The sequence below is a fragment of the Galeopterus variegatus genome, unplaced genomic scaffold (assembly GCF_000696425.1).
Source record: "Galeopterus variegatus unplaced genomic scaffold, G_variegatus-3.0.2 Scaffold5220, whole genome shotgun sequence".
In the NCBI taxonomy this organism is placed as follows: domain Eukaryota; kingdom Metazoa; phylum Chordata; class Mammalia; order Dermoptera; family Cynocephalidae; genus Galeopterus; species Galeopterus variegatus.
In genome coordinates, this window is record NW_007731331.1 from 1 (window position 1) to 24137 (window position 24137).

At 50.8% G+C, this 24137-nt stretch overlaps 1 protein-coding gene across 1 annotated transcript; it reads right to left on the bottom strand.

The window, feature by feature from the left end:
- Positions 1-4202: 4202 nt before the first annotated feature.
- Positions 4203-23752, bottom strand: UBAC1 (UBA domain containing 1). Its single transcript, XM_008589125.1, has 9 exons — positions 23635-23752; positions 22654-22727; positions 15174-15281; positions 13672-13774; positions 13271-13379; positions 12389-12611; positions 9400-9486; positions 8533-8671; positions 4203-4748 (listed from the first exon to the last, which is right to left on the bottom strand). The coding sequence occupies exons 1-9, from the start codon at positions 23663-23665 to the stop codon at positions 4633-4635; spliced, it is 990 nt and encodes a 329-aa protein (XP_008587347.1). The 5' UTR covers positions 23666-23752; the 3' UTR covers positions 4203-4632.
- Between the last annotated feature and the right edge of the window lie 385 nt (positions 23753-24137).

Genomic DNA, 24137 nt, shown 5'->3' on the forward strand with positions numbered 1-24137 from the left:
TGGTGCTGACAACACCAAGTCAAGGGTTAAGATCCCCTTACTGGTCATCTTAAAAAAAAAAAAAAAAAAAGTTTGCAACGTGATGTTCTTAACACATAACAAGCTATTAACAAAGCTCTGAGATCAATGTTGTAGCTCGCCAGCTGGTTGGCTCAGCTGGTTAGAGTGCAGCCTGCTAACAACAAGGTCACGGGTTCAGATCCCAATACGGGCCAGCCACCAAAAAAAATCATATTTGAAAAACAGACACCAGACATGCATAGGGAATATGTAAAAGAGGAGAGGCCAGTGGCCAACAGAGAAGTATTCAACTAACAACCAGAAGGAACACAAATCAGAACAATCAGGTGTTTGTCTATGAAAGGAGGGGTGAGTGGGGTGGGGTGGGGTGGGGTACAGATGTCACTCAGATGGTGGCACCATCAGCCGGTGACATGGGAGAGCAAGCTGACAAGATATTAGCAAGAGTTTAAAATGTTCCATGTCCTCTGCCTTGTCAACTGACTTCCAGGAAGCATGAGCTGCACCCAGAGAATTAGGTACAAATTAGGTCTATCGCAGCAGTAAGCCCAAAAGCAACGAGAGGAAAACAGTTTGAACGACAGAAATAGGGGACGGCACCTGTTAAATAATTTGCAGCATATCTAGAGGATAAACTCCCTGGCACCCATTAACACCTCTTGTTTTCAGAGTCGCAGGGACAAGAGAGAGCCATCCGGTGTGACACAAGAGCAAGCAGCGCGGAGCGGCCCGCAGCGCGGAGGGCCGCAGCCTGCCAGGTACGCCCGNAACCGGTCTGTATGTGGGATCCGAACCCTCGGCAGGAGCGCCGCCACGCTTCCCAAGTGGCACACTGTAGCAGTGCGCCACCGGGCCGGCCCCCAAACGTACATTTTATTAACATTGCTTTCTTACTTTTATATTCGTGTCATGATTTTTTTTTTTTTTTTTTTAAAGATGACTGGTAAGGGGATCTTAACCCTTGACTTGGTGGTGTCAGCACCACGCTCACCCAGTGAGTGAACCGGCCATCCCTGTATGGGATCCGAACCTGTGGCCTTGGTGTTATCACCACCGCACTCTCTCGAGTGAGCCACGGGCCGGCCCCTTCCTGTCATGATTTAAATTGATTTTTTAAGTTGGACACGTAACAAGATCAGATTTTCTCTAAAGTTCACAGCAAGATAATAAAGGAAGCATTACAGAATATTTTCTATAAAGGCGGGGGAGAGGGGGCGGAGAAGCCCAGGCCACGGCAGCACCAGCAACGGCCACACACGGCACCTGGGGATGTAAACCTCAAAACAACCCCTCACTCAGGACAGAAACCACCTGTAGCGGACGTGCCCTGAACTGCCGGCCTGGCCCCAAAGACTACACAGGGCCGTCTTTCCCAATACCGCCAGCTCACCTGAAACCAGTGAGGCTACATCAAAGACAGGGTCCTACGGTAGGAACCACAGCAGAAAAGGGCCTCAGACCGCAGGGCTGGCTGTCACTCCACCGGGCCAGGCATGGGACAGTGCTGGACACTGTAAACAGCAGGCACAAACTACGGCTGCAGACCAATAAGGAGGGGACCATGAGGCTGACTTTACCCTTGGTCCTAATCACAAGGACTGCAGCTGTTGATACCATATTTTGGAGGCAGCACCTGCCAGGGGCGGCCACCGCTGCGGCCCCATATAGGAAAGGAAACCTCTCAGGAGCAAGAGCACCAGACACTCAGTGGCCACTCTGTCCTCTCCTTCAAATCTAACAGGCAACTCATGAATCCTGTCAGAGGCTGAGGGAGGTGGGCTGCCCTGAGGGCCAGATGCCCTGCACTGTCCCCAGGTGTGTGGCAGGCACCGGACTGCTCCAGTCACAACCGAGAGCTTGGGTGGCTTTGTTGGCCATGCACTTTGCTTATTGAGGGAGCTCCTCAAACATCCTGACAGACAAGACGCATCCGGTCAGTGTGACGCTTGCTGACAGGCCAACTCACCCGCCCGCACCTGCACCTGCCCAGGCAGGGACCGCCCCAGGCCAGCCCCTGGGATGTCACCACTGGGACTTTGCTTCTCCATAAAGAACGTGAAAGCACAGAGCCCTTGGCGCCTGGTCTGGGCTGTACTTTAAGTTTGGGGTGCATGGGAAGGCTGCAGCCTCTGGGCCCCACCCAGCTTCTGGAAGGAGCAATTACACAGTTTGGAAGTAGGGACACTCAGCAGCGCAAGAAAGGAGAAAAACAGAATAAAGACATGAGGCATAAGAACCATGCACTTTGAATTAACAGAATACCGGACTTTAGTTAAACAAAACACAGACGATATCACAGTGGGAGAGCGCAGGGGAGATGTGGACTCTCGACGCTGTACAGCTTTGGGAACATTTACAACCACCTCCGTGTGAGGATTAGAAGTGGGATTAGTACCTTTAAAAAGTACTTTTTTATGGGTCAGCACGTGTCACAGGCCTGTGACGACTTCAAGTAGTTCAGCCTCTGTCGCTCTCTGACTTGCAGGGAACATGCAAGCCCCAGGGAGGATGCTGGGACACCCAGAAGCCAGGAAATGGGCTCAGTGGCCTTTGAGGATGTGGCTATCAACTTCACCCTGGAGGAGTGGGCTATGCTGGACCATTCCCAGAAAAAAAACTCCAGAGACGTCATGGGGGAAATCTGTACAAACTTGTCTTCTACAGGAAAAAAATGGAAGACCAGAGCACCGAGCCTCAGCACAAAAACCGCAGCAGAAGTCTAAGAGAACGTCAGTTAAAGTAGAGTCTTCACAGTGGAGACCCTCAGCCAGATTCCAAATCTCAGCGTGAACGAGAGAGTCCTCCTGGAGTAAGCTGTGTGAGCGCAGCTCACGTGGAACAGTCTCCATGGGTCACCATCCCCTACGAGGCACTCCCGTCACACAAGGGACCCGACCACGTGAGAATCGGGACTGTGGAGGGAGCCGCATGAGCAAAGGCAGCGAGGGAAGCTCAGCCTCCCCCTCCTCTCGATGCACGGAGGACTCGCGCTGGCGAGGGGCCCAGGCAGTGACAACGTGGTGGAGCCTCCGCTTCTCTTGCCGGTTTCCAAAGACACAGGAGACACACCCTGGATATGGGCCCTGTAAGTGTCAGGTGTGTGGGAAAGCCTTTGGCTGTCCCAGTGCATTTCAAAGGCATGGGAGGACTCACGCTGGAGGGAGCCGAGGCATGTGAGCAACGGTGAAGCCCACGTGCTCCGGTTCCTTCTGAAAGCACAGACACTCGCAGCCGACAAAGATGCTAAATGTGGGGTGTGGAAAAGCCTTCAGCTGACCCATCGACTGACAAAAACGTGCGCAAAATGCACACTGGATTGAAACCTTCTTGGTTTTCAAAATATAGGAAAGTTTAAAATTTTAACAAATACTTTAAAAGTCATGTGAAAACTCACACTGCGGTGAAATCCTATGAATGTCAGTAATATGGAAAGCCTGATGGCAATTAATTCATGCGTAATGCTCTAAAAATTTACAACCTGAAAGAAATGTATTAAAGTAATAAATACATTATGTTTATCAGTTTAAAAAAAAAAGTATTTTACATATTTCTGCCTTGACATTTTAAATCTAAATCTCAAGAACAACAGAAAAGCCTACAGCTGTGAGAAGGAACATTTTCTTAAAGCATTCTCCATCAGCAGCAAAGGGATCAGAGCTCAGCTAAGGTTCCCACGCGGATGGCCACCTGCAGGGGGTGGCTCCCGCTCAGTGCCCACTTACCTGGGGCCAGCAGCCGAGCAAGCCACAGGGAGCGAATGCAGGTGGGGCAGCCTCAGAAGAGACGTTTAAAGAGACAGCTGAGAATTAACTGTCTTAAGCAATAATAATGAGCAGAGGTCACAAAAAAGGAAACTCATTTTCTCATGTTAAAACACAGATAATGTTAAAAAAGAAAGAAGGAGAGGAGGCCAGAGGCCGGCCGGTGGGCAGCCGTGCTCAGTTCAGCCACCTGTGACCTGGGAACACAGGGTTGGTTCCAGCGAATTTACTGTCCCTCAAATCCAATTACAACCGAGTGAGATTTTGCCAACGAAACGTGTCTACAAGATCACCAAGGCACTGACGTGGCCACAGCGCCAGCCGCAGGTACAAGCTGTGAGCACGTAGGCGGCTCCAGGATGCAAACATGCAGAAGGATGTGCACACCTTTTCCACCCTGAAAGAGCACCGAGACAGGAGCTAGGAAAAGGGGTTTTATTTATTAAAGAAAAGTCATCTGTGCATTACTCTAGTTAAATTAGTATGTTTGCCATTAACACTCTGGATTGAAACATGCCTTCTTTCAAATAACAAGTGGACTCTACAAGCAAACACCAAAGCGTCACCCCAAGCAGCACTTCAAGAGCCCAAAGGAGCACCCTGGGGAGGAGGCGACCATCACTTCCCAGTGCAACAACCACATTTTTGTAAACACCTGTCATTTGCTAAAATCACGGCTTTACAAACTACCGTCACAGAAGTTCATAAGCAACAAGGTCAGGATGAGGACAGCCGCGGCGCCTCTGACAATCCAGGTTTGAGGCGCTGAAGGTGGGTTTCCAGGTGGGTCCCCTCTGGCCCGTTCCTGGGGAGGCTGCTGCAGCCAGGCCGCCAAGTGGGACGGCGCCACCTACGTGCGGTTCAGCGTCTGGAAGATTCTAGAGATCTGCAGCATGACCGGCCCCGTTTCTGGATCGTTCATCCATTGGGTGCTGTTCAATGGGTTCTCCAGCATGTCTTCAAATGCTGTGGAGAAAACAGAGCAGCACTGAGTGTCAGCACCCCACTAACGCCAACAAGCACGTAGGCTCACTCTCCCTTCCACAGCTTCTTCATGAAAAGGGCAGGCCCTAAAGAGCCAGGGGCCACACAGAACTCATGGCCACATGCTAACTCTCAGCCTGAAAATCCACCCAGCAACGCCTGATCTGCAGATCTGAAATCAGTACATCTGAAAACAGAAAATCGAGAATTCGGTTCTGGCAGGGTGGGTGGCAAGCCCGTGTGTGCACTCATGGGCACACCGGTCCTGGAAAGCCATCTGGCAGCAGCTACCGGCCAGCTTAAAAATGTCTCAGCATAGTCCCACTTCCAATCCCACCCTGAGAAAATAACCAGGTGCAGAGAACGCTCATGTACAAAGCTATCGTTGCAAATTTAATATCATCAAATTGAAAAATCTCAAAATTCAATCTTAGGAAAATAATTTTTTTAAAAAAACTAGCACATTAAAAATGTAATGGGGGCTGGGTGGTTAGCTCAGTTGGTTACAACGTGGTGTTATAACACCAAGGTCAAGGGTTTGGATCCCCATACTGACCAGCTGCCAAAAAATAACAGTAATAATAATGGGAAGACCTTCCAAATGAAAATTGTGGTTGTTTAAACAGTTTTACAAAATTGTGTCCCCCAAACCCAGAGGTGTCTTTTAGCAAAAGGCACTCAAATCCAGGCCATCGTGCAGGAGTACCCCTGCAGGGTGCCAGGCCCTTCTCTGTCTGGTCTGGTTCACACCAGGCCTGGCCATCTCAGCACACAATGACACCACTTCAGCAATGGTGGCCCCAGGTTCACAGCTCCAGGCACGGCAGTTAACTACACGCATTTGTGAACAGGACCCTGGCTGAGCATAAAGGCTCAGGGTGGATCTGACTTAGTTCTGTCCATAACATGACAATCCCCAGGTCCTAAAACAATCATCTGGTGTTCTCCTGATTAAAACCCTCTGAAAACCAGTTTAAAATCTCAGAAAGAGACTCCAGAAAGACAGCTTGGTAACTACGAGAACAACCTACACCGTAAGGGCAGCAGCACAGAGAGAGGTGAGAAAGAGCTATTTCACAAACAGGGCGGGACCCAATTCCCATTTCCTCCTGGTGAACATCCAGATAAATTCCAGAAGGATGAAAGAGTTGAAGAAAAAGATGAAAAAAGGAGTTAAATATTAAAAATTTCACAGATGGGTATTTATCCGAGGAAGGACTTTTTAGATATAATTAAATACAAGCTTGAGGGAAATGTGTAACTGCAGACGCCCAGCGCAGGCGCGTCAGCCTGGTGACGGCAGGGAGGCCTGGGGCACAGGGTCTGATCAGGGCATGAGCATGATCAGGGCATGATCATGGTTCTGCAGGCAGAGCTCCAGGGCAGGGGGAGCCTCAGGCCCGAGGCCACTGCTACCCAGTCCTGTTGTACCAGAGGAAAGTGCTTTGGGGCTGCAGGTGCACAGACTTACAGCTGCCAAGTGCCAGCCAGGAGGTCCTCTGTGCTGTTTGTTAGACTCAACAGTAGCGAACCACGTGACAATCTCGATAGCAGGGGATAAAACTCTTCGCCACTAAACTGAAGGAAAAGAACTCCCTTAATCTGATCAAACACATCTTTTAATAAAAACTACAAATAGCAATCTCGATGGTAAAATATTACAAGAAAACCTTTTAGAAAAGGTTTTTTGGCAGACCCCAAGGCAGCACATATTAGTCTCCTAAGGTCTACAAACAGCAGGAGAAATGGAAGGAACGTGCTTTCAGTTGTGAAGGAGACTGCTGAGAATGAAAATAAACTCACAAAAGATATACCCTCAAGTTTTAGAGTTTAGGTACAAAGAGGAAAATTCCCTACCTTACACATCCCCCACCCCCATTTCCAGGTAGATTACAGACTTAAATAAGAAAGGAGAAACTATAAAACTTTCAGGAAAAAATCCCTCAAGTTTTAGAGTTTAGGTACAAAGAGGAAAATTCCCTACCTTACACATCCCCCACCCCCGTTTCCAGGTAGATTACAGACTTAAATAAGAAAGGAGAAACTATAAAACTTTCAGGAAAAAATAAAGGAGAGTGTCTTTCTGGCCCTGGGATAGGAGGATTCTTTTCAAGGTTCATAAACACAAACAACTCAAATACATCAAAACACAGGCCTTCTGTTCATCAACGTAAGACACCAGAAACGGAGCAACACTCTCAATACGAACAGCTGGTAAAGGACCAATGTACGGAATGCGAAGCACTTTCCCAATGAGTAAGAAAAAGAAAAACAACCCAATAGAAAAAGAGGCCGAAAGAGCAGAAGGCCTTTCCACAGCCGAGGTGCCACGAGTGGCCGGTACGCTTCTGAAAGCAGCTCAGCCTTAAAGATCGCAGTGCTCGGAGACACTTTCTGCACCTGCCCGGGCGGCAAATGTCCTGCCCTGACTTCAGGGAGCTGTTGCTGGGGACAAACAAGGGCCCTGAGCTTTGAATGAAACTCTGTTGTCTCAGCTGGTAACTACTATCTCCAGCAGCTGAGAGGCCTAGACAAAGAGCACCAGCAGGGGACCTACCTGCATAGGTCCCTTCGGGGTTTCCCATCCTTCGGGTGTCAGACTGTGGTCACGGCCTCAATGACATAGTCACAGTGTGAAAGTTTAAGAGTTCTTAGTACTTTCAGACCCTGGGGGATACACAGCAAGCTTGGGGAGGCCGCACCCATGGAGGTCAGGGAGTATAGGCAGGGAGACAGGGGACGTGTGGGCCAACGCCCTCTCTGGGTCCAGGGCATTAGCCAAACAGGTTTCCCATGGGAAACTGGTGGATTTTTAACTGGTAGATTTAAAGCAAGCAGGCACAAGTTCCAGGTGGTCACACTGCGACTGAGAGGTGGTCACTTCAAGTTCAAGGAACAATGTCTGAATGGTCCATTTAAGGGAAACAGCAGGGAAAGCGGGAGCCCAGCCTGCTGGGTGGGAGAGATGCCTCCAAATCTTTATCTCTGGCCACCAGCTGGAGCCACTGGGGTGGAGTACAGTACTGGAAACTGTGTCAAGGGTGACCGAACCCTGCTGCTCGTGTAAGTTAAACTTATAAGGTGCCAAGCAGCACCATGTGTGAGAAAACCACCCCAGTGACACTGGGTGGCAGAGGAGAGAAACCTATAGTGGCACAGTCATTCAATGAAACACTGCACAGAACTTTACAAAATGCAAAAAGTCACAGAAGCCTGCCTAAAATTCTATTTGTATAAAGGCAGGGACGGATGATAGAAAGTCTGCAGATACACATAAAAGTGGCCAAACTCCACAGGAACGCAAAGCAGCGGGAGGCCCTCAGGGCCGAGAGCACTGGCCGCCCCCGCCACCGTGGGGTAGGGGGAGGGCATGTGAATGGGGGAGGGCACCAGAGGCTCAGAGGGACAGGAATGCTCTGTGTTTTAAGCTATGTGGTGGATACATGGCTACTGGTTTTATTACTGTTTAAAGTTGCAAACATTATGTACATCTCTATATCTGTCCTCCTGGACCTGGGTAAGCCACCAGCTCGGGTTTTTCCAAAGCTCGTATAGAGTCATCAGGTAGGAGACCGCCACACCCCAAGCAGAACCTGACTTTCAGGCCCTATGAGGACTTAGATGGGAGCTACGCTGCAGGACACTGGCTGCGTGCTGAGCCACCGAGGCATGGCGCCTCTCGACACCATGTCATGCTGGTAGCATCAGTGTGCTGCAGGAGGGCGCCCCATCAGGTTGGCAGCTGGCATGAAGCAGGTGCACGTACCTAGCAACGTTTTCGGGTTGGTCAGGCCCAGCTGCACCACCGGGTTATCCAGGATGGCCTGAAAGAGAGGGCTGTCGGGGTCGATGCCCTGGTCCAGCTCCTCGGGGGAGGGCCTCCGGTCTCCCAGCAACCACTCGCACTGCAAACCCAAGAGGGCGCATCAGGGCGGGCCTTCCCGACGATCCTGCAGGTCCCCAGGGCTGTGCTCCCTGGACGGGACCTTGATAAGACCTGCCCAGATTCAGAGCTCCACGGGTTAGGTGGGGTGGAGGGAGGGGCCGCGCTGGGAGGCTTCTCAGTGGACCTCGGCGCTGCAGTTCAAGTGACCGTGCTGCTTCCTGTCACAGAACGGGGGAGGCAGCACAGCCCCCAAGGCGCTGGAAGGGTAATTACCAAACGCACCAGACGCCCAATCTGTGCGGGGGCAGGAACCCTGGCAGGACCGAACGCCTGTTGGCTGGTCCTGAGTCTGGAAACGTCTGGACGTACAGAACCTTCTCAGTATATTTAAAACTGTAGACTTGGGCCGGCCCGGTGGTGCACTGCTACAGTGCGCCGCTTGGGAAGCGCGGCGGCGCTCCTGCCGAGGGTTCGGATCCCACATACAGACCGGTTCCTGCTCACCGGCTGAGCGAGGGGCGGGAGCAACACCGAGGGTTGCGATCCCGTGGCCGGTCCTGGTCCGGTACGGGCGCGACACTGAGGGTTGCGATCCGTTGCCGGACACGAGAAAAGACAAAAGGGAAAAAATAAATAAATAAAACTGTAGACTATTTGAACCATCTACCCGTCGTGTCACTTGGAAGTCCCAGAAGCAACAGCGCGTGTGGGAGTAACCAGTGGCGGAGGGGACAGGATGCTACTCACGGCAGCGCTCTGCTGGTTGTTGTTCACCCGGAGGGCGTCCACCACCTCCTTCTCGTCGAAGCCCATCTCCATCAGGGAAACGACGGCCTGCACGAGGACACAGTCCGTTAGCGCCACACTCGCAAGTCCCACAGCAGCGCCCTCTCCCTGGGGCCTGGCTCGGTGTTTCCTGGTTGTCAACGTCCTAAAGCCCAGGAGGCACGGCCGAGGCTGCAGCCAGCAGAGACCCGGAGAGTTGGCATGGGCGGGCGGCAGCTGCACGCGGGCAGACGGAGGGTGGGCCAGGCCCACTGCAAATGCTTTGGGCTTGTCGAGTGACTGTGCAGGTGACACTGTCCTCAGCAACCACATGCCAGCTTATCCCAGAGGGCCTTGCTATCCAGGAATAAGTGGCATTAGAGGAAGGTCATGTAAGAAAATCCAATTTAAATGGAGAGTAAAGTGTCATAGTAACTTGTGAAAAGGGGGGTTATATTCAAATTTTATCTTAGGAAAAAAAATTAAAATTAATTTTAAACATCCAAAATTGAACAAAACTGAAGCTGTGTGAACATATGCTAATTCTTAGAGCAAACAATGACCCAATCAACAATGTTTTGGGGGAGGGATGTACATTCTCAGGACAAAAGTCATGTAACAAGATAACACATCCTGTACTTTATACTGGACTTTCATAACACCACACTTAAAAGGGTCGATTTTGCAAAATAAAGTTAAGAGTCCCATCAATCCCCGTCCATCTGCTGCAGTCAAACCCTGCCCCTGCAGCCGCTCCCGGCCAGGCAAGGGTCCCCAGTGTCGCTGCCCCAAGTGGCTTTCCAGCGCCCTCTCCCTGACTTCCTGAAACGTTGCGCCAGTCTGGACCCGACTGTCAGATGGCTCGGAGAGAACCCAACAGAAGACACCAGCTGGGGGTGGGCATCAGGAAGGACACTGGCTGGAGCCAAACCATGCATGGTTAGTTCCCAAGCTGAGCCCAGGCCTCCTCTCACAGGCGACCTTGCCTGCTTGCCTGACCGCTCCCTAACCACAGGGACTTCCACAACAATGGCACATAGAACTGCCTGGAATCTATTGCTCAACTCAAGGGTAAGTGGCCTTTCTGTCAGCTTCAATAAAAACCTTTCTCTCTCCTCATTTCTATCACAGCCCCAATACTTCTGGGGTGACACCCTGGCCCCTGGCCCTCCTTCCCAGCCGTGACAGGAAAGCCTTCCCATGGGCAGCAGTGGGGAGGTCCTGCACTTGCAGGCACAAGAGCTCGGGCTCTGCCTGCTCTGCCCCCTGCGCAGCAGTTGTCCCCTCCCCGGTGGGGGCAGCAGAAAGAGCATGGTGGCATCAAGCCAAAGCCTCCCTCTGCAGTCCTTCCCCAGGAAGCAAGCTAACGTCGCATCCTGACGGAGTCCTGCCTCATCTCACAGCTGGTACAGAAACCAAAGGGCAGAGAAGCCGAGAGGCTGGTGCCCTGAGCCCTGACAGCCTCTTACGACAACTGACGTCCTACAGGACGTTCTAACACACAGTGATAGGAAGGAGCGTCAGCAGAAAAGCACCCGAGGAAAATGGGTGAAGATAGCAAGAAACAATATGAAGTAACCAGCAGTGATCCTCATGAGCACCACACAGACTGAGACACAGGAAAGCACGAGCCGACCGCGAAGCACAAAGGACTGCCCCCAGGAGCCAGTGCCGCATCCCCAACAGGGTCCACACCAGATGTGCCCTCAGCTCCCTCCCGGGGAGCTGTGATAACGAGACCAACCTCCCACCAAGCCTAGCAACACAAGCAAAGTAACAGAAAGACTTTTAAATGCACAGCTAAATGCACGAGAGAGGGGAACCCCAAGTGACAGAAGCAAAGACAATGAGAAATCCAGCCTGGTGACAGGTCAGGTGGGGCCGCCCAAGGTGGGGGGCAGTAGCAGGGCCTGAGGGTCAGGGTCTGAGTCCCCACATAGACAGAAGGTGGGGCCCTGGGGGGTGAGCAGCCGCACTAGGAAGCATGTGTCTCTGCAGAGCCCTAGGCAGGAAGGAATCAGCCGCGGAGCCACAGGTCATACTGCAGGCGCTGCAGGTCTGGGGACAGAAGGTGGGGCCCTGGGGGGTGAGCAGCCGCACTAGGAAGCGTGTGTCTCTGCAGAGCCCCAGGCAGGAAGGAATCAGCCGCGGAGCCACAGGTCATACTGCAGGCGCTGCAGGTCTGGGGACCCGCGGGGACAACTGACATAAAAACTGGGGTCCCCCTCTCCTGTGACCCAGCCATATGGGATTCCCACGGGAAACAACAAGCCCCATAGGGGTCCATGATGAAAACCCATCCACCCTGAGAAAATACTTTACACCGCCTGCTCGCGGGGATCAGGACAGCGGAGCTCTGAGCGAGTAGCTCTAGGATTTGGAAAAAAATATGAGTATGTTTAAAACAGTGTGAAACATCAGAGAATTAAAATCCTCATCAAGGAACAGGACAGTGAAGGCGGTGGTGAGGCGGGGCCATGGAAACCTGCTGACGTCAGCTGGCCACGCATAGCCGGAGACAGCCCAGACCACAGGCCCTTGACCTGCAGATGGCAGTGAGAGATGGCCAGCCAGCCCTGCCCACAAGGCAGTCCCCCGGGCAAGTGACCATCCAGGCCTCCAGGCCAGGCCCCCACCCAACCCCATGGAGGGGCCACAGCAACAGGTGCAGCTCACAGTCATGTGTAGTACGGACAGAACTTAAAATTTTGAGTTTTTCAGGAATGACAGATATGTCAACCAATTACCAGGGAAATACAGCCACCTGGATTCAAGTGAGGATAACTGAGACGTGAACTTGGGAACTCGAGTCCACCCTCCTGGCCTGTCTGCAAACTCCTTCCCCAGCCCCACTTTCTCCAGGGATGCAAGCTGCCCCAGCTCACAGCGACAGGCCCTAGCTCCCTTACATAACGTGGCCTCAAGTGAAGAAACAGCAACTCTACCTGGCGACAGGTCCAGTAACACATACCCGAGCATCAGCCCGAAATTCCCTTTTCCTCCGAATCCTCTTGAAGATTTCCGTGAGCTCATCTCTGGCCTCCTCATCCTCTGTGCTAGTTCCAGCAGCAGCCTCGGGGGCAGCCGCCTCGGCCCCCACCGCTCCTGGCGGGGATTGGCCCGGCAGAGGAGTGTCTATGGCTGGGTCTTCCGCGTGCTCGATTAGCCACTCCATGGCCTGAGGTACTGACATGCTGCAAGGGAACCAGAGACTGTGTCCAACGTGCCCGGGCTAAGTCACGAGGGCCCTCTACCTCCTGCATGTTGCCAAGAAAAGGCTCTATTTAACGGCTTCTCTAGCCATAGCTGATGATCCCTGGTAACAAGACTCTTCAGTGGAACTCCCTGAAGCCCAGCAGGACACGGAGCCCACTCACAAGCAAAGGGACCACATGTGTGGTGCAGGGTGAGAGTTCAGGTCCAAGGCACAGAGGAACAAACCACCGCCAGGGGCCATGCTTTGGTTTATGGATCAATCCTTTTGGATCTGAACACAGAAGTAGAGGCAATAACTAAAGATGTGAATCTCAAGAGACTATTAGAGAGTCGATGTCCCTGCTGAGAACAGGCTTGAATTTGTTCTCATAAACGACAGCCCAGTGAGAATTTACAGAATGACCCCTACATATCACCTTCCCTAAAAGAACGAGATGATTTAAAACTCTCTTAAAACTCTTTGAGATGATAAATTAAGATACTTCTGGAGCAAACATTTAAGGTTCCTCTTTAAAAACTCACACATATTAGAAACGATTCAATCAGAGTTTGGGAGGAAGGATGCCACCCACGGGGAAGCCACAGGACCAAGCCCCCAGCATCTCCAGCAAGGGAAGGAGGCGCCCCGATGACATACTGGTTCAGCCGAAGGGCCTTGGTGGCTCTGGTCTCAGGAAAGCCCATCTCCGTGAGCTGCCGTAGAGCCGCTTCGTCCACACGCTCATCCTCATCCTCATCCAACATAGCTGCAGGCGAGAGAGGAGACGGCCTCGTGAGGGGCCTCCCCGAGCCCCTCAGAGTTCACCCACCTCATCTCAGCACCCAGTGTTCCAGCAATGATCTGAAACCTCAGAAAGGCTGAGGTCTAGCCATCAGCTCTCAAGTGCGCACGCAGGGGACAGTGCGATGAGCAGGCCAGCAGCCCCTCGACTGCAGGAGAAACCACAGCGCGCGACTTTCCCGGGGGTGTGGCTGCGGACGCTGGGAGCAGAGGCCGGGTGAGTGCAGGTTGTGCAATGTGGCTGGGGGTGTTCGTACCATTTGCCTTCTTGAACAGTTCAACCGCATCGGGGTTCAGCGCTAACAACTTCTGTGCCACCTCGATGAGAGAGACTAAGATCTTCCGGAGTTCTGTCTGGAACTGCAATCAGAAACAAACAAAAACAGGTCACTTTTCTAAATGTCCAACAAACCTACCTGAATCTACTACCTCACTGCCTTGTCCTAGAACCTTACATCTGAGAGAGTCAAAATTATGCTGCTTTCCTTCTGGAGGGAGGGTCAAGATCAGCCAAGGAGGAGGAGTGGGACCAGCAGAGCCCCGCCTCTCCTCAGGAGGGCCTTCTGTCTGCACAGACGGGCTGGCAACACACAGGAAAAGGTCCAGTGACAGTCACTGAGGGCCAAGTTTGACGCTCATCCCAGTCCCAATGAGGACAGCATCTGGCCATGTGGTGCTAAGCTGGCTGAAGACCCTCCACGGGTGGGCTCTGCAGCTGCGGGTCTCTAATTGTCACTAGGCTGAAACATGACGGCACCACTGCATCTTCTAGACAAGAAGGGCTGTGCAATGCCATCAGAGGCCCCCTCTAGACCAGCACCCAGTTACAGGGCCTGGAGATCAGGGAATCAGCTGTCCCCTCTCTCCCACAACAAGCCTCAGTCTTCATGTGAGATACCACACTGGGACAAACACACCTGAGCTGAACACACTTGCAGGCCTGGGAGACACACACACCAGCCGCTGCAGAAGACTTACAATGCCCTGGTCAGTGTGGAGCTCTCTGGAAAAGACCCCAAGAGAGGCCTGTTCCTAAAATGAACCAGGGCTCACGGCAGTGCTCCGAGACTAGACCGGCACCAGAAACAGTGGAAAGCCAGCCCCTCTCCCCATTCCTGCACAGCCCGTGCATGCCCCGTGCCCTGGGGCAAGCCCACATGAGATCTGCAAATGCTGCTCTCTTTCAACTTAGAAATTTCCAACTTCTTAATTAATTTCCAATAACTTAAGAGTTCAGATTTCTATCTAAAAGCTTTTGCCAAACTCAGGGCAAAACGCTTACATTTTCTTTTTTTTCTTTTTTTTTTTCCTTTTTGTCTTTTTTCGTGGCCAGCAATGGATCGCAACCCTCAGTGTCGCGCCCGGACCGGACCGGGACCGGCAACGGGATCGCAACCCTCGGCGTTGCCCCCGCACCTCGCTCAGCCAGTGAGCGGCCGGTCTGTATGTGGGATCTGAACCCTCAGCGGGAGCGCCACTGCACTTCCCAAGCGGCGCACTATCGCAGTGCGCCACCGGGCCGGCCCCAAAACGCTTACATTTTCTATGAGTATTTATTCTTTTAGTCCTGCCTTCAAATGTCTTTTAAACTTCTTAGTCTGAAATAATTTCAGATTTACAGAAAAGTTGTAAAAATAGTAAAGGGCTCCTGTACATCCTTCCCCAGCTTCCCCAAATACTCTTTAGGAATCTCTTCTGGTAACCCCTGCCCTGCTGGGGTCCACCCCACTGGGGTCCACCACGCTGGGCCGACACTCACGTCTCTCAGGTTGGTCTGGACCACAGCCCGGTCCATGTTGTAGGACGGCAGATTCGCTGTTGCTCGGAATATAGCATCTCTGTCTGGAGCTTTCTGCTCTTGTTTTTTCTACACAGAAAAGTAATCAGAAAGTGAGAAAGAACTAAGAGCAATAAAAGGCAAGATTATGCAAATGAAACAGACAGAACTGTAATTAGGCAAAGAATCCATTTCCTTGGGAAGCTAGGACTATAGACTCCTCAATGAGTCGGGAGATTGCAAAGAGTTCTGTGCACAGTCTCAGGGACGGAAGACTGGATGTGACACTTAGGACACAATGCCTGCCTGCTGTGAACCAGAGCGTGGCAGTGAAGGAAAGAGGAGGAGAAGGTGGCCACAGGGCAACAATCCCACAGGGGCAGTGGCGGGGCTGGGGCTGGTGCTGGGATGGGAGGCGACCTCAGTGGAACCACACAGACCTGCAGTCAGGCCTGGAGGCCAAGAATAGCACCTGTCTGCGCCTCCCAGAAGCCCTGACGCAGCAGTAAAGGAACAAAGATGGCAGAAATGGAGAGGAAACAAAATCAGGAGACAAAAAGCAGACAGGAGTGGGTAGAGCTCCAAAGGCTGATACCAAGGGCCTGCAGAGCAGAGACCTGGATGAAGCAAGGCCATTGCCACCATCCCAGAGCCCAGGGGGTCAGAGGCACCAGCTGTCACAGCAGGTGGAGCACGAGCTCTAGGAGCAGGAGTAGCCTTCCTCCACCACCCTGCTCAGCCGGCCAACTCCTGGAGAAGCTGAGCCTGAGAAGCCCTGGCCAGGATCTGCAGGCTCCACAGAGGGAAGAATGGCCCTCTCCTGCACCCCGAGCATCAGGGACGCTGTCTCCACGCCACAGGGAAGCCCACCAGCTAGCACAGCCCAACCAGGCACAGAGAGCTGCCCATGAGCTTCCAGGTCCTCTTAAAGGTGACAGACAGCCAACGACAGCTGGCCAGATATTTAAGGAATGCTTCCAACATGAAAGACAAAGACCAAAATAAGAACAGGAAAAATAAAAAGAAGCATGAAGGGAAGAAGAGAGCATGAAAACCAGAAAACATGACAGCACACTAGGACAAGGAGCACACCAAGACGCTATAACAAACAATCTGAGAAGAGGAATCTGCTTGGGAAATTCTAAAATGTTACAGCCAAGGGCTGGCTGGTTAGGTCCGCTGATTACAGTGTGGTGCTGGTAACATCAAGGTCAAGGTTCAGATCCCCCTACCAGCCACTGACAAAAGAAAAAAGAAAAATCACAGTCAGATTTTATCTTATTTATTTATTTATTTATTTTTTATTTTTATTTTTTTGTCCTTTTTGAGACTGGCCGCACCGCGCTTAGCCAGTGAGCGCTGTGAGCGCACCGGTCATCCCTATATAGGATCCGAACCCGCGGCGGGAGCGCTGCTGCGCTCCCAACGCCACACTCTCCCGAGTGCGCCACGGGCTTGGCCCCACAGTCAGATTTTTAAAAAGCTACAGAATGCTTAGAAGACAACAGAAAATCTCTTAAAAAGCAGACCTACCAGCCAACTAATAAGACTTGCAGAATGAGAAAACAAGGAGGAAATTATCAAAAAATAATCCAGAACAATTTCCAGAACTAAATTTCCCAGAACTCAAATACTTGACTCTGCAGAACCATGTGCCAGGTACAGTAAAGGGAAAAGACCCACATCAGAGCACATGATGAGATTCCAGAGCATCAGGAGATCCCGCCGTTCCAGCTGGAGTGGGGATAGGGGACACGACCACATATGGAGATCAGAGCTGACCCTGTGCATGGCACATGGCTGATGCTAACTCCACAGCTCCCCAACACTGGAACACAAGGCCTCAAGACTGACTTCCCTTCCTAGATGCCAGAGGAAGTCAGGCTCCACCACACCAGGGTGCAAATGAGCCAGAACAGGACACTCAATCCAGCAGTCGGCAGGACTGGAAGATGGCCCACACTCCCTGCATCCAGCAGTCACCCTTGCATGACTGCAGGGCATGAGCAGCATGGATTCCACTCTGGGGTTAGGTTACATCATATGGCACAGCCAACTTTAGGAAAAGGACATAACCTTGGGTGAGCCTGACCTAATCAGGAGAGCCATCAAAAAGGATAGGGCCCTTTCTGGCAAGAGAGATTCAACACACAAGAAGTTCTGTTGCTGGCTGTGCAGATGGAGAACACGGGCTGCCACCAGGAGCTGAGAGTGGACCTGACAGCCAGCAAGAAACAGGAGGTCAGCCCTACAACTGCAGGAGCAGAGCCCCCCAGAAGGAAGGCAGCCCTTCAAACTTGACTTCAACTTGAGACCTTGAGCAAAGAAACCATCTGTGCCAGCTGCCTTCTGACCCACAAAATGGTGAGCTGAGAGATGAGTGTTGTTTTAGGTGGGTAAGTCTGTGGCAATTTGTGAGATGGCAGCAGGAAACATATAAAATCAGGAGGTTCTAAGAGAATAGAGGCAGGAAAATTCAGGCTGTGCAGTAGGCCTGGAAGGCTGGATTGGGAGAGATGCAGAGGCCAGAGGGGCCTGGAGGAGTATCTCCAGGAAAAAAGGGAACAGGCAGATACCTAATACATGTGACCACATTTTCAGAATGTTTGTCAATTCTGTTGAAGAATATGAAAAAATAAGTGATAAGCCTACAATAAACTAAGCAAGCAAACAAATAAAACGATAAGGCAGTTAGTAACTCCAGGAAAAACAAAGCTGTGTGAAAATAAAGCTGGAGGCATTACACTACCTGACTTCAAGTTGTATAAAAAAGATAATTCTTTTTTTTTTTTTCTTGCTGGCCACTATAGGGATCAAGCCCCGGACTTTGGTGTTATCAGCACCACGTTCCAACCAGCTGAGCTAACCAGCCAACTAGGAGAGATAATCTTTTTTTTTTTTTTTTCCTTTTTGTCTTTTGTCGTGTCCAGCAACGGATCGCAACCCTCAGTGTTGCCCCCGTACCGGACCGGGGACCGGCAACGGGATCACAACCCTCGGCACTGCCCCCGCGCCTCGCTCAGCCAGTGAGCGGGAACCGGTCTGTATGTGGGATCCGAACCCTCGGGCGGGAGCGCTGCCGCGCTTCCCAAGCGGCGCACTATCCAGTGCGCCACCGGGCCGGCCCTAGGAGAGATAATCTTAACACACTTTGCTCAGGGCAGAAAACAACACTTAAATAATAATAGTATCTTCAGCCAGCATGATGACCCAACAGGAGGGAGGGAGGGAAGGCAGGGGAGGAGACACATCCTTATTGTTAAAAAGCCAATCAAGTCTCAAATTGATCATTTGGGAGTTTCCGGTCAAGATGGCGGAATAGACAGTCCCCAGCATCACTCTCTCCCACAAATCAACCAATTAACAACTATAAAAAAGCAACAACAGCCAAGCTGGGGCCGCTAGAGCTCAGGGGAAGAGGAGGAGAGACCTATGGACTGCATGAAGGCAGGAGAAGCCATGACAAGAGAAAGAAAGAACCACTCCGACCATTTCATGCCGCTGCCGCTTTAAGCCTGGAGCTGCTGAGTGCATTGAGNGCGCACTATCCAGTGCGCCACCGGGCCGGCCCTAGGAGAGATAATCTTAACACACTTTGCTCAGGGCAGAAAACAACACTTAAATAATAATAGTATCTTCAGCCAGCATGATGACCCAACAGGAGGGAGGGAGGGAAGGCAGGGGAGGAGACACATCCTTATTGTTAAAAAGCCAATCAAGTCTCAAATTGATCATTTGGGAGTTTCCGGTCAAGATGGCGGAATAGACAGTCCCCAGCATCACTCTCTCCCACAAATCAACCAATTAACAACTATAAAAAAGCAACAACAGCCAAGCTGGGGCCGCTAGAGCTCAGGGGAAGAGGAGGAGAGACCTATGGACTGCATGAAGGCAGGAGAAGCCATGACAAGAGAAAGAAAGAACCACTCCGACCATTTCATGCCGCTGCCGCTTTAAGCCTGGAGCTGCTGAGTGCATTGAGAAGGAGCCGGCAAAAGCCGCAGCTGTGGGCCGGCCCGGTGGCGCACTGCTACAGTGTGCTGCTTGAGAGCGCGGCGGCGCTCCCGCCAAGGGTTCGGATCCCACATACAGACCGGTTCCCGCTCACTGGCTGAGTGAGGTGCGGGCGCAACACGGAGGGTTGCGATCCCGTTGCTGGTCCCGGTCCGGTACAGGCGCGACACTGAGGGTTGCGATCCATTGCCGGACACGAAAAAAGACAAAAAAAAAAAAGCTGCAGCTGTGCCCTTCAGATGGGGTTGCTGGGAGGCAGCAGGGGAGAAGAGGGCCTTGGTGGTCCCCAGGCCAGCAGGACCACTAATAGGGTTCCCATGAACCCACACAGGAGCAAGGAGCCACAGACAACTGAAAAAAAAGAGCCATTTGGAGGCTGGTGAGTCATCACAAGTGATCAGCGCACAGCCCGTCCAATGGGAAATGTTTGCAGCATGGGCAGTGGGGGAAACGGGCCCACTGGGAGAACACTGGGACACAGCAAGGATAGCTGATATGCGCCCCAATCAGCACAGGACCACTCAGAGGAGACCCGTCAGGGATATAGAATTGCATGGGGTGCAGTATGATGAAAAGACTCAGTCCCAGATCAGAGTTTCTACACAACCCAGGTGCACTGGGTCTCTGGAGAGCCAAAAGTACCTATAAGGTCAACCATTAAAACCTGAGCTGCACAAAAAGCCTTCCCTAGGGAATCAGCAGCAAAGCAGCAATTTAGCTCAATCATACAGCTCAAGTACTGGTCCCAACAAGAAGTTCCCCCACTTTAGAAGTAAGCAAAGGACAACAAATTAGTTCCTGCCCAGGCACACCTCCAGCACCTTGGGGCCCACCCAGGGACCCCAGGCATGGAGCCCGGGACCAGACAGGCTCCTCTCCCACAACCAGGCACACCACCAGTGCCTCAAGGCCCACCCAGGGTCTTGAGGTATGGAGCCAAGGACCGAACCCGCCCCCACACAACCAGGCACACCACCAGCACCTCGGTGCCCATCCGGAGACCCAAGGCATGGGGCCAGGGACTGGAACTCCCTCCCACAACCAGGCATACCACCAGAGCCAAGGAGCATGCCAAAAACATCATCTCAATGTGGGTGGCCCACCACAGCCACCACAATAACCATGGCTGCAATGAAAGTGGCTAGATATCACAGCCACCATGCAGATGGTCCACCAGCCACTGGAGTGCATTGACACAAGGAGAGCCACCAGCAGAGACCAAAGAAAAGAAGAGGATGTCTCTCTCCACAAAGCCCATTCCAGAGTGACAGAAGAAGCATTTGCTCTACAATAATATTGGGGGACCTGGACACACCTCTCAGCATTGGACAGATCATATAGGCAACAAATCAACGAAGTAACCATTATTCTTTCAGAAGAAGAGAAGAAATCTAGGGTTATCAGAGGCGGGAGGGGGAGAGCTTGGACAAGGGGCATAAAGAATGAATATGATTTGTAACAATATATATATTAGTAATACTGATTTGATCAACATATCTCAACGTTGAACCCCCAAAATATGTATAATCAATTATGATTCAATAAAAATTTTAAAAACAATAATAATAAAAAAATTAAATTGATCATTTAACAAATAGTAATTGCTGTAGGTTGGATGTCCCCCAACCTCATTGAAGCTTAATCCCCACTGTAACTGCTGAGGGTGGGAAATCCTATTATGGTAATTGAAAGGTGGGACCCTAAAGGGGTGATTGGATCACAGGACCGTGCTTAGAGAATGGATTAATAATGGTGGTCAGGGACGTGGTTCTGAGGGCTTTAAAAGGAGAGCACACAAAGGGTTTCTCTCTCTCTGCTCTGCCATTTTTCTGCCATGTGAGACCCCTGGGTCACTGTCACCATGACCAAGACCCTCACCAGATATGTTCCCTGGACTTTGAACTTCCCAGACTCTGAAACTGTTAAGTAATAAATTGTTTTCTTATAAATCACCTAGTTCTGTGCATTTTGTTATAAGCAACAAAAATGGACTAATACAGTAACACACACGTATTACTTAAAAATCAGGAAGAGAACTGCTAAGGTAACGGTTATGAGTGGTCATCTTCAGAGTATGACTCAGCTGTGATAGGAGGCTGGTGATTTTTATTACAAGATTTGCAGTATTATTTGAATTTTTTAATTCATGTGTTATTTTGACTTAAATATGAATTGACGTCTTACAATGTTTCGTTTTACATGTATGTGAAGGGAAAAGGTGAGCTCCTCAAGTGAGCTCTACTGCATCCTGTAACCACCGTCCAAGAGGCTATGGCGGCTGTAATCAGAATCCTGCTGTTTATATTAGATACAGGGCCTCTAAGTCTGAATGCCAACTGTCAAAACCGTAATTTGAGAACAGCCGATCCTGCCCGCCAGTTTTCAGAGCAAGCCTTGAGACAGGCGGGGGCAGGCCCAGCTCTGTCCGCTGGAGATGGGGTGGGGCAGCTTGCCCGTGTGCCGCCTGCGCCTTGACCAGGTGTGGCTGAAGATAAGGAAGGGGCCAAAGCCCAGGGCACTCCTCCCACCCCCGTGGTCCCAGATGAGACCCTAAAATAGCTCATCTGCTATCAGGCCATGGGCCCAGCCCTAAAGGACTACAGCCTGGCTCTTTCTCTGGGGCGAACACTCTCCCCAGCATTTCAAAGAATGAGTAAGAAATGCTATCCCTTGGGATAAGTAAAGAAAAAACTGTTGAATGAAGGTAGCTTGCCTGTAAAATAGCACTTGGGCACAGGCATGAAGTCTGATGTAAGAGGAGGAAAAGGACCTATTTACAGAGGATGTCTTATACTGCGCAAGATGAGCCTCTAAAGAATGAGCTTTTGGGACAGCCTCTAAATAATAAACTGCAGTCTTCCTAAGGCACCCAAGTTAAGGGAAGATGCGGATCATAAACGATCCCATCAACACACACTCCGACGACATCCAATTCTGTCTTGCAAGAAACAGACAAGACAAACAGGTAAAACCCAGCCTTGCTAAGAATGAAGAGCACAGAGCCATGCATGTCGCCCCGCACGCCTTCGCCCGCCGCTGTCTGCGCTCACATTCCATATTCTGCATGGCGGTCTGTGAGCAGCTGTCCTCCACTCTGCTGGCAGGGCTGATCTGGCTGTTCGAGGAAGAGGGACAGAAGGACATGCAGGTTGGGTTGTGGCAGCGCAAAAATGAAGTCAAGACTCAAGAATGTGCCGTCGTTCTCTCTGCATCTCAAAAGACACACAGCCAGGTTTTCTGTGTGCTGGTCACATGACCAGGGACCAGGACCAACACGGGCTAAACAGGCTCAGCCGTAACAGAGAATCCCTTCCCACCGCATCTACCGTAACGAAGGAGAACACGCCGGGTTGGTGAATGACTCGTACACAGAACACTTCTTTTTATCAGTTTTAAATGTAGGAGACACTACCAATAAAGATCTCCAGTTGCAAACTTTGAAACTTACCTTTTCTTCTGCTGAGACATCAGTCATCTTAGGGAGCGGAGATGGAGCACGCTTTTTTATCAATAACAGGACATCTAGAAAAAAACATTTATGTCCACCAAGCTGCTTATTATTTCACATCCATAAAATTGCACAAAGGATGCCAGAGGAGCTGAGGACAGAAAAGCAGGGTTCCCTCTGGGTCCCTCCTAACCTGAACGTCTCCACTGGCTCATACTCCCTCAGTTTTCATGACGTGTGCACAGCCCTGGCTGAGGTACCAGCTCCTGGGCCTGGCAAGAACCCAGCTATGGTCACCACAGGTGGCCAGTGGCCCAGGAGGCACACACAGCACGGCTCTGATGGCCACACAAAGAATTGGTGTGAATCTTGCAAATGTTCTCATTTTAATGGGCTCAGTTTTGAAAACGTACGAGCTTGGAAAGTTTGTTCTTAACTCTTGGAGCTAAAAACCTGAGCTGTGGTTAGTCCACAGTCCACAGTGGCAGGTCATCTCCCATCTAGTTTTGAGTTTGATGATCACACTCAATACATCTAGTATTTTCAAAACAGATTACGTCAAGGAATTCTAGGATTAAAGTCATTATTTGAATGACATACAGAAAACTGAGGTTTTCTCCCCAAAGTGCCTCCCAACACAAGACTACAAATGATTAAACAGATGCATGTATAATAAGAACATCTCACCAGGATGTCAAAAACCACCACCACAACGATCATATCCAACCCCAAAATAAAACCTGCAGAAGCCCTGGAGCTTCTGGTTCTGCTCTGAAACAATTAAACATGAAGCTCACACTTGGCTTCTCAGATGTCCGCTGCTCACTCAGTTTCAGTCTCTGTGGTTTCCATCACACACACTTTTTTTAACAAAGGAAAAATAAAACCCTTTTAGTCGATCCAGGCTTCTGCTCATTTCCAGCTCAGAACACTGGCCCCCTGGTGGCGCCATGCCCCATGCTGCCAGGTGGGGCGACCCACCTTTGTCCTGGATGTTCTCCTCTGAGACCATTTTGGCATCACTCAGCACCCTCTCCGAAGCAGCATGTATTAATTTGTGATGAGTCACACTTTTGGGGTCTTCTAAGCTCCCATGAGCACACTGGGGAAAAAAAAAATCATAGGATAGAAATTAAATAAATCTTAATACTAATAATATAAGACCTGACATCCCAAACCACACCAGGAATTTACTGTTTTTTCTTATTTGCTAAGAAGTAAAGCATTGATGAAATCAAAGAATTCCCATTAGTTGTGAAAACCGAGTGAAAAGCCCTAACACTTGATCCCTACCTACTAAACACTCCTGAAACAGGCTCACAGTTTTGATATAAAATCTCCTGCTGATAATTAGTGGCAACCTGAAGTGCTTCTTTAGTCTGGAAAGATCTGGAAAGTAATTTTTAAATGAAAATAACAGGTCCTTCATTTCCTGATAACCTAAAGATCTAAGTATGCTTTGTACACTTGTGTTTCTTTCTTTC

Excerpts from the sequence above, each read along its gene's own strand:
- UBAC1 (XM_008589125.1), bottom strand. The coding sequence starts at position 23,665 with ATGGTCTCAGAGGAGAACATCCAGGACAAAG. Across the intron at positions 15,282-22,653 it reads ATGTCTCAGCAGAAGAAAAG|AAAAAACAAGAGCAGAAAGC; the intron begins GTAAGTTTCAAA and ends TTTTCTGTGTAG. Across the intron at positions 13,380-13,671 it reads ACTGTTCAAGAAGGCAAATG|CTATGTTGGATGAGGATGAG; the intron begins GTACGAACACCC and ends TCTCGCCTGCAG.